Source organism: Pinus tabuliformis, chromosome 8, assembly GCF_031772625.1.
Source record: "Pinus tabuliformis cultivar Carrire ecotype Pingquan chromosome 8, CPIR1, whole genome shotgun sequence".
NCBI classification, from domain to species: domain Eukaryota; kingdom Viridiplantae; phylum Streptophyta; class Pinopsida; order Pinales; family Pinaceae; genus Pinus; species Pinus tabuliformis.
In genome coordinates, this window is record NC_142294.1 from 630,464,567 (window position 1) to 630,480,040 (window position 15,474).

Consider the following 15,474-nt stretch of genomic DNA (forward strand, 5'->3'; position numbering starts at 1 on the left):
TCAACCCCATCCAAGTAGAGGAATTACCATGTTGAGCAGGACTTGGGTATGTCTAGAGAGAAGTTGGGGAATGTGGAGACAGTTAGCGAACCACTAACGACGAATGATGAGCAGGCCTCATCAGTTCTTTCCAAATCGAAAGAGATGGTAAAAGATGTTGATTTCCTGTCGGTTTCATCTTCTCATAGTATGATGTCTGTTGGAGACTTGGAGATCCCAATTACAGGGACAAACATGAGGCTCCTTACAAGGATGAGGCACGAGGAGAAAGAACTTGGTGCTAACAACCAAGGCATAACTCAACCTTTGGAGGGTGTGCACAAACATCGATTTGCAGGCTTGAGATACACCAGAGGAGAGTGCTCAAAGGTGTCATATTTGTCTGAGACATCGTCGAGGAAAGAGAATTATGGGAAAACATCCCCATCATCCCATGGCAGTTTCCATTGCAGGGAGAGGCAAGCTCTCATCGCCATGCTGACATTAGAAACAACAAAGGAAGGTATAACCATTTTTGATCTTCAAATGTTCATTTTGATCATGTTGTTAATAATGAACGAAGACAAAGGCATCGAAAAACATGCGCTTTTTGCGGTTTACCTAACCACACCTTTTCCAAGTGTTAGAAAAGAATGGCAGCACTCATGAGGCATGGAAAACCCTCTCAACAACATGAAAAGAAGCAGGTTAAGCTAATATGGAGGAAGAAAGCCTACTGCAGTCATTGCGACAAAAATGGCCATCAGAGAGCCACTTGTTAGAGGCTCCATCCAGAACAACGCCTTAAAGACAAAGCGTCGATGCGTGAACCAGGAAGAGAAGTTGTTCAACAAGAAAAACCACCTCAAGGAGGTGACCCATTCACATTGATAAGTGAAAAGTGGTTTTTTTGACATGATGTCATTTCATGATCATTCTTTGTAAATCATTTGTTGCATTTTTAAAGTGTAAAAGTGATGATGTGTTTCCATCACTTGGTCAGCAACAATGATGTCTGGTCATGTTTTGAGTCGTATTTTTAGTCACATGTTAAAACTCTGAAAGTGATGTTATGTTTCCATCACTTGTCAAAACAATAATGTTTGGCCTTATGTATGTAAATCATGTGTTGCAGTGATGATGTGTTTTCCATCACTTTTTGAAGCAACCATGATGAGTTGGCCTTGTTGTCATAGCTGGGGTATTACGTCCATCTTGTTGTAAACTTGACCACCGAGTATGTGTTATAAACTCGTGGCAAGTATGGGACGTTTGGGTCTTTAGTTTGGTCATGTCATTCAAAGCATGTAATTTGCGAAACCATGTATTAGAGGTTGCAAAAGTAGCAGGTGTCAGTTCGTTGCTTAAGGCTCCAAAGAAAAAAGGTGAAGGAGATGGAAGCGAGACCTTTTCAGGACTCCTGTGATGCACACAGGGTACAGAGAAAGATGCAGATTATTTTTCATGCTTTTGGAGGACCAAAAGCTCCTCAGTGGGGAGGATTGATCCAGGTGGCTCTAGAGAGACACACAGTACAAAGATGGCTAAAAAAAACAAAGTGTTTGGAATGTGCTCAAACCAGGACTAGATCGAAGACCTCGTCGTCTTGATCGTGGCGGTGCGAATGGCTCGTCAAACCGGTGTCGTATGCGAAATATAGAGCTCTTCAAAGTTTGACATGATAGGAGAAAGTGTGGCCCACAGTGTGCCACATGGCATCCCAGTAAGTAGAGAGGGACCCACATGGCAACCCATCAGCCATTGACACTTGGCTTTTTTTGATTTGTCTCCTAAACATGCATAAGAGACAAAATCATGGAAAATGGTTAAATAAATAACCATATAACAAAATGTTGTTTAATAAAAATAACTATATAAAAACAATCGAAGACATGGTTTTGGGATCGGTAGCAACAAACCCCGCCGAACCCTTTTAAACAGCCTTATCGCAATTCGCATTAAGGGATCAACGACAATAACCCCCACCGAACCCTCCACCACAGTTGCCGCACGTTATATGGTTAAAACAATGTATTAAGGGGTGGGCGAGGGACATCAACGGTGGACCCAACCCACACCCCAATGGTCCAACCATTATATATATATATATCAGTGCAACCTCCATGTATTGCGCCAACTGCCATGCCAACCGCCAATGAATGCGATCACCGATATGATATCGACGAAACCTTATATCGGGCGCCGATATATGCACCAGCGCCCCTTGCAACTACCAATTGTTGATTGCGATTTATCCGCTGATGGATATGCGCCGATAAATATATTAACGCCGATAATGGTGTTTGGTGCGGGGTTTAAGGGGCGGGCCGCCCAATGCGGACCCGACCCCCGTTTATGCATCATTATGGTTAAAAGGGTTATATATGTGGAGAAGGTGGAATTTGATCCCCCAACCTCTCCTTAACCATAAGCCGCTTTTAACCATTAGGCCAATGACCTATTTGTTGAAGAATCCGTCGATGAATTCTACTTAAACAGTCATTTTTGCCATTGCACGTGGTTCAATGCGGAGAGACTGCAGGCACGGATTTCGAGGCAAAATGCAAGCATGAATTTCAAGGCAGATTAATTAATATTTTAATGTAGGAACCATGAATTTTACACGAGGGCAAAATTTTCACTTTGTCAAAATTTGACAAGTTTTATATGGTTTTTACACCTCTCATCGCCACGAACACAATGGTGTTGTTCATTTCTTCATCAGAGGTCTGCATTTTCCAATGAGTTCTATAATGCACGTGGAACCATGATCTCAGCAAAAACATGGAGTGGAACCATGAGCCATGAAATTTTCCCAAGGAGGTAAAATTTTGACATTTCAGAATATAGTCAAGTTTATACTTGTTTTTCATGGTTTTCCGCAGGGATCACAATGGCGAGATCAGATTCGCCATCTGAGTTGCAGATTTCCAGTCCATCCATGGAACAAAATCTTTGAGGAATCCCAAGGGAATCTAGAAGATTCCTTGAGCCCAGAATTCTCAACTTCTCAGAATTTGGATTTTGGACAGTCGATTCAGCACTACTCAACACCACAAATCTGATGGTGTCTTTAGATTTCTTATTCTCTCATTTCTTCTTCTAGTCACTTTTCTAAGTGCCAGTGCAGATGTCCACATTCTTGTGCGAGCAACCATCTTCATGAGATCAATGCCTTGAGAGCAATGGTCCGAGCAGCTTCAACAGTGAGACATACACTTCTTTAGATGGCCCTTGGTTGTGAGGTATATGATGTGTTCATGTACTTCTTCTTTCTGCATTATGTTGTACAGATCCATGATTGATGTTGATGCAAGATCTTGTTTATTTCATGTTGTCATGATTGCTTGCTTCATGTTATGCGAAATATTTTATGTGATGTACTTGTTGTCATAACTCATCATGTTATGCTTTGAGATCCCTTGTTGTATGTTGCTGGGATACTCTTGTTGTCGTCATGCATGTGTTTTGCTTTTGAAATCCCTTTTGTGCCATGTTGGCGGGTTGCGCACCATGCATGTTTTTGGTGTCATACTGATAGGAGTCTTTTGACTGAGAGTTCCGATTGTGGAACATCTCTTAGAGCCACTCCTGCGTGAGGGAATTTTTCCTTGTATGATCGCGACATCATCTCTTGTGTACATCACCATTATTGACAACACTTATTGCAGCAGCCTACACCATCTTAACACCGAGGCCCGGAGACGTAGCCCCTCCTGGACGAACTCCGTTATCAACGTCTTGTTATTTCATGTGTTGATGATTGTTATGTTCCCCTTGTTTTTCGCATACAGATGTATTCATTAATGTTCTTTTAAAATCAACTTTAACATATCACGAAAGTAAAAGGTCTTGGAAGGGTCCTTCTTCACACTCAAACCTAGATCAATCACCCCCAAGCCAAATTCTAGAGAGTGAGGGGTATTTTTCTTAAGGGATGAACCATGACCTTTTGTTATTCCAGGGACTCTAGAGATCTCTCCACCTCAACCATTCAACTTAGTTTCAAATAAAAAGTGCACATGGACTTGAGAGACTCACTAACTCCACATTTCAAACACAACATCGTAGGTCCACCCAACTTAGGGGACTCCAGAACCACAATCAATCAAACACACAAGAAAGAAGCATTCTAGAAGTCCTCCAAGAATTTTCCTAGGAATAATTCCTCCACTCTAGCCCTTCAGTATTTGTCGAGAATCACCATCTCCACCCTTTGGTTAGTGAGGACTCGAGAAGGAATTTCTTCCCCACATGGAATGATCTTCTTCTTGAAATTTTGCCAAACAAAACTTATCTTCCTGATCTTTTGCATTGTTTTTCCTTGTGTTTTGTTGTGGCAAGTTGTTCGAGCATGCCTCTTTGCTAACCTTCAAAGTTTAGAGCTATCCTGCCCCCCCACCCCTCGTTTGCATTTTTTCTTCCCCGAATCTACCACTGCATAATTCTCTGTAGTTCAAATGTCTCTTCTCTTCTCATCTACAGTAGTTCTTCTCCTATTGTCTGACAAGCGGTGCAAGATCTTTTTGGCTTGTGGGGTTGTGCCACATCTCCCCACTCCCTTGTTTTTTTATTGTAGTCCAACCATCCACTCTTACTTGCATGCTCTGGCATAACCTCCTCAACGATGTTTTCCTCCTCATTTATTTTGTGTCCTCCTTTGTGTACATTTTCCTTCAAAGAAGCATGACTGATGTCCTTGCGTCCAACCTCCTCATTAATAATATGCTCCAACTTAATTAAAATGCATACCTACTAACCTCCTTAGTTGTCATATCAATTTAAAATCCCAAATAATTACCCTTCTTAGTCTTTAGAATACATGTCCCATAAGTGAACCTATAATTCTTTAAAAATATTTATCATATAAAAATAAAATTAAACAATTGAGTCTCTCACATATGTGCTCTCACCATCCATACCACTATTTGTAAAACCATAAGAAAATTAAAAAAAACTTTTGAAAATCACAATCCATACCACTATTAAAAAAAAAAATTGAAAAACACTATCATTAATATCAATAAGAAGATTGAACAAAAGTTACCAATATAAAAATCAAATCCCTTCCAACAATTTTGTCCTATTAGACTCAACCCTAAATAGATGAAAGTAAAATTGAATAAAATTAAACGGAATTATCTCTATACAAAAAGACTCAACCCTAAATAGGTGAAAATAAAATTGAATAAATTAAACGGAATTATCTCTATACAAATATCGGCTTCGTTGTTAAGGAAACGGAAAAAAAAAATGGTTTTGTATTTTGTCTTTTGAATCCGAGATATGATTTAGTTGCTTTGTTATAACGTCAAAAAAGGTTGTCGATGCCAACGGTACGGTGCAAATAATTCGTACGATGGCATTTATATTTACAATTGAACAATCTCCAGATGGATTGCGATCCATTGACATCAAAGGACATACGTCGTAATTTAATCTAAAATGTTTGTACGTATGTGGGCAATAGTATTTGAAAAATAAAATAAATAAAGTTAATAAGTATGGGAATAATATTATTTAAAAGATAAAGTAAATTATATAAATGTTAATTTATATTTTATTATTTTAAATTGGGAAAATGTTGTTGATAGAAAGTGTATATGAAGATAGCGAAAAATAAACAAATATAAGTGTTTTTGGATGCTTGTTGTAAGGTAATATTTTTTTTAAATGAAGAGATTCTAAAAATATGATTTATGTTATTTTTTTGGGATAAGATAGTTTTTTTTAAAATATGGTAGGTTGGGCTAATAGATTTGTTAATTTTTGGAATAGTTTTCGTTGCTAAGTGGGGTGGAGCTTTCTTATTGTTGATAGCCTATGGATAGTGGTGTGCAAGAAATATATTTTTCTTATTTTTATTGATGAGTGGATTTGACTACCCAACAAAAGGATGACTAATCCTTCTGTCATCTGGAAGGCAATCCTCTCTTCTTTTACAATGGTAGGATGTGATCTAGCTTGGCAGGTTGGAAACAATGAAAGGTTTAGGATCAGGATAGACCATTGGACTGGATGCAAGGAAAACTACAAGCTCCCTCGTCAGCCTATAACAGTATTGAATAATTAGGGTGTTAATTTTCTAAATCAGATCGTAAATGAAGGAAGATCATCTATGTGGACACGAGGCTAAAAAGATGTGAATCAAATGGATTTACATGGTGAGTTCATGGTCCTGTGGAAAAATTATATAATCTATCTCAAAATATCACATGTTAGAATAAAAGATAGGAAGAACACCCTGAGCTGGGTCCATTCTCCTTCTCGGGTATACGCTCCCAAAACTGGATACATATTTCAAATAGCAACTAGAGAAAGGGAAAATCCAAAATGATGGTGGAAGAAGATCTGAAGGCTCAGATGTCCAGCTAAGACCATACTTTCTCTCTGGTGTCTCATTAAAAATAACATTCCAACCTTGGACAAGATACAAAAGTGTTTCAAAGAAGGACCAAGTTGGTGCATTCTATGCAAGGATGTTTGGGAGTCTCTTCAACATTTGTTCTTGCATTGTCCTTTTACTTTTAATATATGGTCCAATGAAAAACAACTTATGAGATGTAATCTAGATTGGAGGGGTGACTCTATTCTTAGTACATGGAAGTCCTAGTGGGACTCATCAAATGATGATGTCCTTAGAAGTATTCCACCCCTCATTTGTTGGGGGGTGTGGTTGGTGAGAAACAAGGCCACCTTCAGGGATACTTCATCTTCCCCTGATATTATTTCAGCTTAAATCGGTGCAATGTATGCTCTCTTGCCATCCAATGACTATGTCCATGTCCCTCATACCATTATTGAAGAAGTGATTGCTAAGCAAGTCTCATGGTCTTATTTCAATGGAGCTTCAAATGAAAATGACATATGTGGTAGAGGTCTCATCCTATTTTTAAATGATCAACATTTTTTAAAGTCCAACATTAGGTGGGGTTGTGGATCTAGCAACTATGCAGAACTACTCTTTCTCAAATTACTTCTTTGTTGGGCTCTTAAAAAAAAAATTCCCTTCAAGCCTTTAGCGACTCCATGAATGTTATCAATGGTTTAATGCTTCACAAAGATGTCACAATCACACAGTGGTTCCAATCTTGGAGGAGATCTATCAATTAAAATATGCTTTTTGAATTTATAGCTTGATGCCATGTCTACAGAGAAAGAAACACAAAGGCAAACTTTCTATCTAAGGAGGGCACTCGTCAGGATCTAGGGCTCTTGGTAAATCACATAACATATAGATTGAGATGTATAAGTGTATCAACACCATCCTTTTATATAAGGATAACACTCTCTTTGTTGCTTCTTGATCATTTGTTGTTATACTACACAATGGATAAAAGCTATTGGTCTTGTTTTTTCTATGCTTCACATATATCAATGACATATTATAATTTTATGAGAAAAAATTTCGACGTAAATCACATCATGATATATTTGTCGACGTGTTTCGAACCAACGAGTGTGGCTCATCGTCAAGGACAAGTTGAAGAATCAGACCATGGCTGCATGTTAAATAGGGAGAGCAGATCTTCCAATAGCTAAGATCATCTCTCCCTGTTTAACATGCAGCCATGGTTTGATTCTTCAACTTGTCCTGACGATGAACCACACTCGTTGGTTTGAAACGTGTCAACAAATATATCATAATGTGATTTACACCGAAATTTTTCTCATAACTTGATATGGATCATAGAAGCCTCAATTCGACATATTATAATGTTTCTTCCTATATATTGACATCAAACATTATAGTTTTCAATGTTTCACATGGATATGGTTATGTATATGGGCTCAAGATGACATGTGCTTATCATTTTTTTGTGTGAGTTTAGTTGTATGAGCTTGTTTTTGTTTCATGATATACTTTTTTGGGATAGATTATGAAATGCACATGATGCATCTGGAATATGTCATTATTTTATTTAATGGAAAGTTAAAAAAAATTCTATGAAATAAATGATATATATATATATATATATATATATATATATATATATATATATATATATATATATATATATATTAAATAACTACTTTTAATCAAGTCCTACTAGCATAACTGTTTGAGGATGGGCTGGATGGACCTCCTTAGCAAGGCAATCCAGGATCCAACTTTAGAATGGTTGTTGTGCCTATGATATGGGTAGGAGACATGTTAAAAAATCCAGTCACCTTTATATCTTGATAAAGTCTTTCCAATTAGACTTTTGGAACCAACTAATGTTGTTCATCCTTTGCATCATTCAAGTTGTTGGTCAACATTTGGAACCAAAAATAATATATAATTATTTATGTAATATTATTTTTAACTAATATTAACTTATTAATAAATTCTTTCCGATTATAATTTTGGAACCAATTAATGTGGTTTCCTTTACATCCTAACATTCAAGTTGTTAGTCAACATTTGGAACCAAAAATAGTATATAATTATTTATGTAATATTATTTTTAACTAATATTAACTTATCTTATAAAGTCTTTTCTAATTAAATTTTTGGAACCAATTAATGTTGTTTCCTTTACATCTTGAGGTTCAAGTTGTATGTCAACATTTGGAACCAAAAATAATATATAATTATTTATGTAATATTACTTTTAAGTAATATTAACTTAAATAAAATAATTTTCAATTTTTATTTTTTAAATTAAAATAATTTTTTTTAATAATAATATTAAAAATAATAAAATAAATTACCTAATTATATTTAATATAACAAAATTTATTTATTTTATTATTTTATTCATATAATTAATAATTTAATGAAATTATATTTAATATATTAGTTTTATTTATTTATTATTAAATAATGTTTATGGGATACCGAATTAGAAGTGTTAAATTATTCCTTGGAATAGGTTATCAGTTTAAATTTCCATGATATTAAAATTAAAAGTATATATACTTAATAATTTAATGAGGTAACGCGATTATATACTTTCGAGCCTAGTTGAGATCGTGATTTAATTGCAGATTCTTATTTCTAGTTAATGAGAGTAATTTAATTGTAGATTTTGATTTCTTACCTATTATTATTCTTAAATATTTTAAGAGACATAAAGATGAACGATCTAATTTAAGATATCATCAATACACCACAACAATAATATACCTGGGTTTTGTCGAACTATTTGAAGTTTTTGTTTTATTGGAATTTGGAAAATAGTCCATTTTTAAGTTTAGTTGTTATTTTAACTAGCTTTTAGGTTTTGGATTGCATATATATATTAATTAAGGATACTGAAAACCCCTGAGACATTCCCCAGGGAAAAGTTCACAACTCAATTTGCAATTGCAGCCAATCCTGATCCTATTTTGAGCAATTTTAATTTGAAAAAAAAACCTTCCAAAATATCTAACAGTCAACCATTTCAGCAAAATTTGGTGAAAGGGTCTTTGAGCTGTACTGTGACTTCTGTATGAGAATGGCTTTGGAGACGATTCCATTGCGCTGTAATTTGGATTTCTTCAATGGTTTTGGAGACGATTACATTGCGCTGCAGTTTTGACTTTTGAAAATGGTTTTGGTGAAGTGTACATAGCGTCACATAATTCCACTAACAAGATTTCTGCAAATAACTTCTGAAGTAAGTCAAACAGGGAGACTTTTAGATCAAAATGGTTAGGTGATGACTGGTTTGTCTCATGATTAATCAAATTAAATAATACGGAGCAGTTGTGTGCAGACATTGTGATTCAACGCTAGATTAAGAGTTGTGCTTTGGCGGACTTCCTCCAGGATTAGTTTGAAGAGCTTTCTTTCGGAAGCCCATGTCTTAGAAAGTAAACAAATTGATTTGTTGGTGAAAACAAGTTGGATGCTTCCAAGTTTTTTCCCTGGTTCGACTCGGTCAATTGCTTGCGGTTCTAAAGAAGTTTGTTCAGGTTTCTAGTTTCTTTTTCATTGTTAACTGGGTCAATTCACGCGTTCTAGGATCCTGTTGGGACACCCGTGTGCTCAAAATAACTCGGATTTGGCAAATGGAAATACTATAAGTTCGGTACTCTGGGACTCCAGCGGATTGTAACAGGGGCGTTCATGGCGATGGCGATGAAGATGAAAACATTAATCAGCACTATATTACTTACAGTGTGCCTGGGTATGCGTATGCCCCTCTCTGGGGCTGATCCGTACATTACTACCGTTTGGCGTGGTTGTGGGACTAGCGAATATGGAAACGGTAGCGCCTTCCAGGGTAATCTAAACCAGGTTTTGGAATCGCTGGTGAGCAACGTTTATCTCAATGGATTCAATACTTCCAGTGTTGTTGATGGGCAAAACAGCAACAGTACTGTTTATGGGCTTGTCCAGTGCAGGGGAGATTTAAATTCCTCCGATTGCCAACTGTGCGCATCCACGGCGAAATCCAGGCTTGTTGACGGATGCCAAAACACTTCCGGATTCATTCAATTAGACGGTTGCTTCTTACGTTATGACAATCATTCCTTTTACGGCAACTATAGTGACAATGGGCTGAGAAATGTTCTCTGCAATACCCGGACCAGCAGTCAGTCACAGCAGTTCTCAAATACTATTAAGGCCATTCTCCTAAATATTGCCAATGGAGCGGCGCAAAGTCCTAAACTTTTTGCTGCAGATTCAGCCGTTGCGCCCTATAATTCGACGGAGCATATCTACAGCATAGCGCAGTGTTGGAGAGATTTATCCTCCACAGACTGTGGATCGTGCCTGAATTTTGCCCTGTCACAAATATCTGGATGCCAAGCTGGATCTATTGGCTCTCAATTCGGATCCATGAACTGTTATTTGCGTTCTGAGCTTTACGCATTTTTCAACACTCTTCCTGAACCTGGTATTTTCTTCATATAGTTTACCATGATAAAGATATGTACTGGTTTTGTAATATTTTCTTTTGTCAATTAAAATGTAACCAGTTTTCTTGTGCAAATTTGCAGGAGGGAAAAAATCTAAAGTGCTTGGAATAACTCTGGCCGTGGTAGCCGCTACGGTTGGGTTAATTGCGGCCATTGGCCTTTGCAAATGGAAATTTTGCTCTCATGGAAAATTTTGGCAACAGATTTCTCGAACCAGAGGTATCATTCAGTGTGCACTTATTAGCTTGTGTGTTTTTAAACGATCACTATTCTTTCAGGTTATCAGGTTATTTTTATATTAATTACCATTTTGGAAATATTTTGGATGGAAATAGTTTAGAGATCACAAAACATGGACATTTTAATGGTTATTTGGATACATTAATATGGATTTTTTCGGTTTTCAAATAAGTTATATGGGAGATGAATATCATGGGCAAAAGTTATAGTGACTTGTAATAAATGTAGACCCAGATAATCACTAGAAACATGATCGAGTCATGTTTCTCTGAATCACTCTAACAATCCCTTAAACTTGACATAGGGAGATCAATCTGGTCCCAATCACTTTATGTTCAAGCTCATATAAAAAAGTTTTCATCTACACGAATACACAGGAACAAACTTCTGTGTCCACTAGTTATCTAAGATACCTTTTCATGTACATGGTTCATCACCTGAGAGCTCCCATTCCCTCTCATCAAACTAGGATTCCATTTCACAACTCTCCATAACTCCATGCTAGGATTCCATTTCACAACTCTCCATAACTCCATGCTGCACTGCACTACATACATATATGTCTGATCAAAATCTTAATTCTTAAAACAACCCTCCTGGCTGTCTTTGCACTCGTACTTCCTTAATCACTGAGCAGTCATTTAGGGGCCTTAGCTGGGAACAGGGGGCTGTTCCCCTCTCGAAGATAAGCTTATCCCCATCGTCTGCACAAGTAGTATATTTGAACAATAAGTTTTACAACTTCCTATGAAAATATAGATTGTTCTTTAACCAAAATTCTTATTGTTCCCACATCAGACTTCACTAAACTCCTACCACCAAATTTATAGGAAGAAGGTTAATTGTTTGACTTCACCCATTTTCATCTGATTCAAAAATATTTCCTAATATTTTCTCTCTGAAGTCTGTTTCTCCCCTGAAATCTGAAGTCAGTGTTTCGTCCGATGGCTTGTAATTGTTTCCGCAGGTCAGGAATGTGAAATTAACTTATCCTCTAATATTGCAAATCCGGAACTTATATTCAAGTACAGTATTCTGAAAGAGGCTACAAGCAATTTTAACGCAGAGAATAAGCTTGGCGAAGGGGGATTTGGATCCGTTTTTAAGGTGAGCGCTTAGCATTCAATTACTGACAGATTTTGAGGCAGCGGCTCGAGTATTTTTGGGGAATAAAAATAATTTTGAAATTCATTGATCTGCTGCAGGGGGTTCTCTCAGATGGCAGAGAAGTTGCTATTAAACGGCTGAAAATAGGTTCAAGGCAAGGAGATGTTGAATTTTTTAATGAAGCGAATCTCATCAGTCGTGTCCAGCACAGGAATCTAGTCAAAATGATTGGTTGCTCAGTTGAAAGCTCAGAAAGGCTACTGGTTTACGAATATCTCCAGAACAGTAGTCTAGACAGGATTATATTTGGTTTGTTTTTTACTCTTCAACTGCTTAATCGCTGCATAGATCCTTGATTTATTCAAATTTGCGCATGTAGCTTGCTAATGTTTTTACGGCCTGTGATGCAATAATTGCAGATATAACAAAACGCCATTTACTTGACTGGCGAGCGAGGTATGAAATCATAGTAGGAACTGTGCGTGGGCTGGCATATCTTCACGAGGAGTCTGAGATTAGGATCATTCATAGAGATATCAAAGCAAGCAATATTTTACTGGACAATAAAAACAGACCCAAAATAGCAGACTTTGGTTTAGCCAAACTCTTTGCAGAAGACGAGAGCCATGTCAGCACCAGAGTTGCAGGAACATTGTAAGAATTCTCTCTACTGTTCAATCTCTCTTGATGCCCCCAACTTTATTTAATAACTTACACTACATGAATTATTACCAATGACTTGATATATAGGAAGAAGGAACAGGTAATTTAGAGGGTTAAATTATGGAGATTTCATTGTACATGATGACATTGTGCAGAGGTTACATGGCCCCTGAGTACGCTTTACGCGGACAGCTGACAGAGAAAGCAGATGTATTCAGCTTTGGAGTTCTTTTACTTGAGATTATTAGCGGACGAAAGAATAATGTTGCGGGTGAAGAGATGGAGTTTCTCATTGAAAGAGTATGGTTCATGTGCATCTCATATTGATCATTGAAATTTTCTGAAATTTCCATAGCATTGGCATATCCTGCTAACTAAAGTTTGCTGCTGTTCTTGTTGATATTGCCCACTCAGGCATGGAGATTGTATGACACAGAGAAAGCATTAGCACTTATGGATCCTACACTGGAGGGCAGTTATTCATCCGAGGAAGGGATTAGGGTGATTAAAATAGGTCTTCTGTGCACTCAAACAACTGCATCGTTGCGGCCTTCAATGTCCCGGGTGGTGTCGATGCTGACAAGTGAGGGAGAATACCTTCCGTCGCCAGTAAGGCCTGCATTCATAGATCTGGATTACGTGGCACATCCTGACAAAACGTTTAGTACAACATCAACATCAGTCGGTACAATGACTTTTTCTACGACACACTTAGATATCCATTCTAAAGCTGTGGATTACTCTTCAGACATGCTAGGGCCGAGGTGACAACCAGGCCTAGCCTCTGGTATTATTTTTATGTCGGCTGATTATAGGAGGGCATTATCTTCTTTCTTGTGTGTCACTCCATTACACATTTAAGTCGGTCAAGCCATGTATTTAAATTCAACCAGTCAAATCAATGGGCACCGTTAAAGGTGTTGGAGTTTGTATATTGTGGTAAAAACATATTTTTTATAATTTTACAATTGAAATAAAAAGTAAAATTTCTTTATTTATATTTTTTTTTATGGAGTCGTTTATGGAAGTGAAAGAATCCATAAAGGAATTGGTTTGGTGGCTAAAAATATTGGAATTTTGGTAATATTTATTTGGTAGATGTAGGTTTGAATGATGTTTTTGATGGTAGAAATAGATTCAGTACTCTTAAAAAAATTATAAATTTTGACAACTTTTACTTGGATTTACAAAAATCCCTACTATTTCTTTTCAAAATATAAACAAAATTTCCATAACCTTTTGTTTATAAAAAAGGTAAAACTGATTTTTCATTTAAAAAGAAAAAATATATAAATTAAAAGAAAACACTAATGATAAAATAACAATAAGGAATTCTAAACAAGCATAAACAACATAAATATGAACATCCAAAGTAAAATTTTCTTTGAAAACAAATCTGCTAAAATTTCACTCTCTGAAATAATAAAGGATTTGAATATCTTTCAAAACAAATGTGTTAAAATATCACTCTGTGTAATAATAAAGAATTTGAATATCTTTGAAAACACATCTGCTAAAATATCACTCTCTATAATAATAAGGAATTTGAATATCATTAAGCTCTGTAATAATAAGGAATGTGAATATCATTAAGTTGTTATTAGTCCCTGCCTCCGGCATAGCTAGCGTTCGATAGGGCGTTGACTTGCTATTAAATTGCACGTTGACCATCAATTTCTACGGGTTATTCATTGTTTAACCAAACTTTATGCTGGGCACTTTGTCCGCCAGAAAACTTTAACCAAAGTTTTCAGTTTACCCTCTTATTTCCCGCCTCACTTGGCCCGATGTGCGCACAACTTAATTTATCCTAAGTTGTTTCTGGTGCCTGTTCTCCGTGCCCTGCATGCAGTGTCCTACATGCTGCAAGTGCCAGATGTTTGTCCTGCTTGTCTAGAATCATTCAATAAGCATAAGAAATATTATTCCTTTAACAGGATTCGAACCTCCATGCTCTTAAACACACGTAGCTCAGTGGTGGTGAAAAAGCTGGAACCAGGGACTCTGCTACGGGATCTACTAGGCCTAGACTGCAAGCACAATAGAGGAATAGAGTTGTGGTCGGGGCGCAGTTAGTGAAAATAAAAGCAAGAGAGGCAGTTCTGCACAACTTTACGAGAGGCTCAGGGTTAGGGTCTAACTATCATGCAGGATTAAAGGTTCTATGAGGGAAAACAATTGAGCGGCTTTCGGCAATGTCTTCGTCTTTCTCTGCGGGCTTCGACATGTCTCCCTCTTTCTCTGCGAGCTTTGACGTCCAAAACGTTCAAGGTATTTCAATATAATTTTATTTTAGAAAACCTTCTTTTGGGGCTGTCATTGTATATTCTGACCTGATTCTGTGCAGCTTCACCAAAATGAGGGGGCGTGATACGATAAATGCATTTTCCCTTGCAGAAAAGCTTTGACTCTCTGAAAGTTGACCTCTCTTTTGTCATAAAAGCTGACCCCGCCTCTACTCGGGCCACTGTGCAGGGTGTGCACCAAAAGATTCAAATGGAAGCACTGGAGCTTGCTGGTTCGCTAGATGGCTTGTTGGCTGGTGGGGAGCTTGTGAACTGGGGCGCTGGGAAGCTGGATGGATGGGATTGGGTGGAGGGTTGGATGGATGTTTTAGTGAATAGCCCACAGGGTGGGGCAGGTGCTTTG

General features: G+C 37.2%; 1 protein-coding gene across 1 annotated transcript; it reads left to right on the forward strand.

The window, feature by feature from the left end:
• Nucleotides 1–9,661: 9,661 nt before the first annotated feature.
• LOC149237081 (cysteine-rich receptor-like protein kinase 2) lies at nucleotides 9,662–13,759 on the forward strand. The gene is made up of 7 exons (XM_089366741.1): nucleotides 9,662–10,793; nucleotides 10,897–11,034; nucleotides 12,023–12,162; nucleotides 12,261–12,471; nucleotides 12,582–12,816; nucleotides 12,981–13,125; nucleotides 13,240–13,759. Exons 1-7 carry the CDS (start codon nucleotides 10,019–10,021, stop codon nucleotides 13,591–13,593), a joined length of 1,998 nt encoding a protein of 665 aa, XP_089222867.1. The 5' UTR covers nucleotides 9,662–10,018; the 3' UTR covers nucleotides 13,594–13,759.
• Nucleotides 13,760–15,474: the final 1,715 nt, after the last annotated feature.

Coding starts and splice junctions, on each gene's coding strand:
- LOC149237081 (XM_089366741.1), top strand. CDS start 10,019: ATGGCGATGGCGATGAAGATGAAAACATTAATCAGCACTATATTACTT. Junction 11,035..12,022: donor ACAGATTTCTCGAACCAGAG/GTATCATTCAGT, acceptor TTGTTTCCGCAG/GTCAGGAATGTGAAATTAAC. Junction 12,472..12,581: donor TCTAGACAGGATTATATTTG/GTTTGTTTTTTA, acceptor CAATAATTGCAG/ATATAACAAAACGCCATTTA.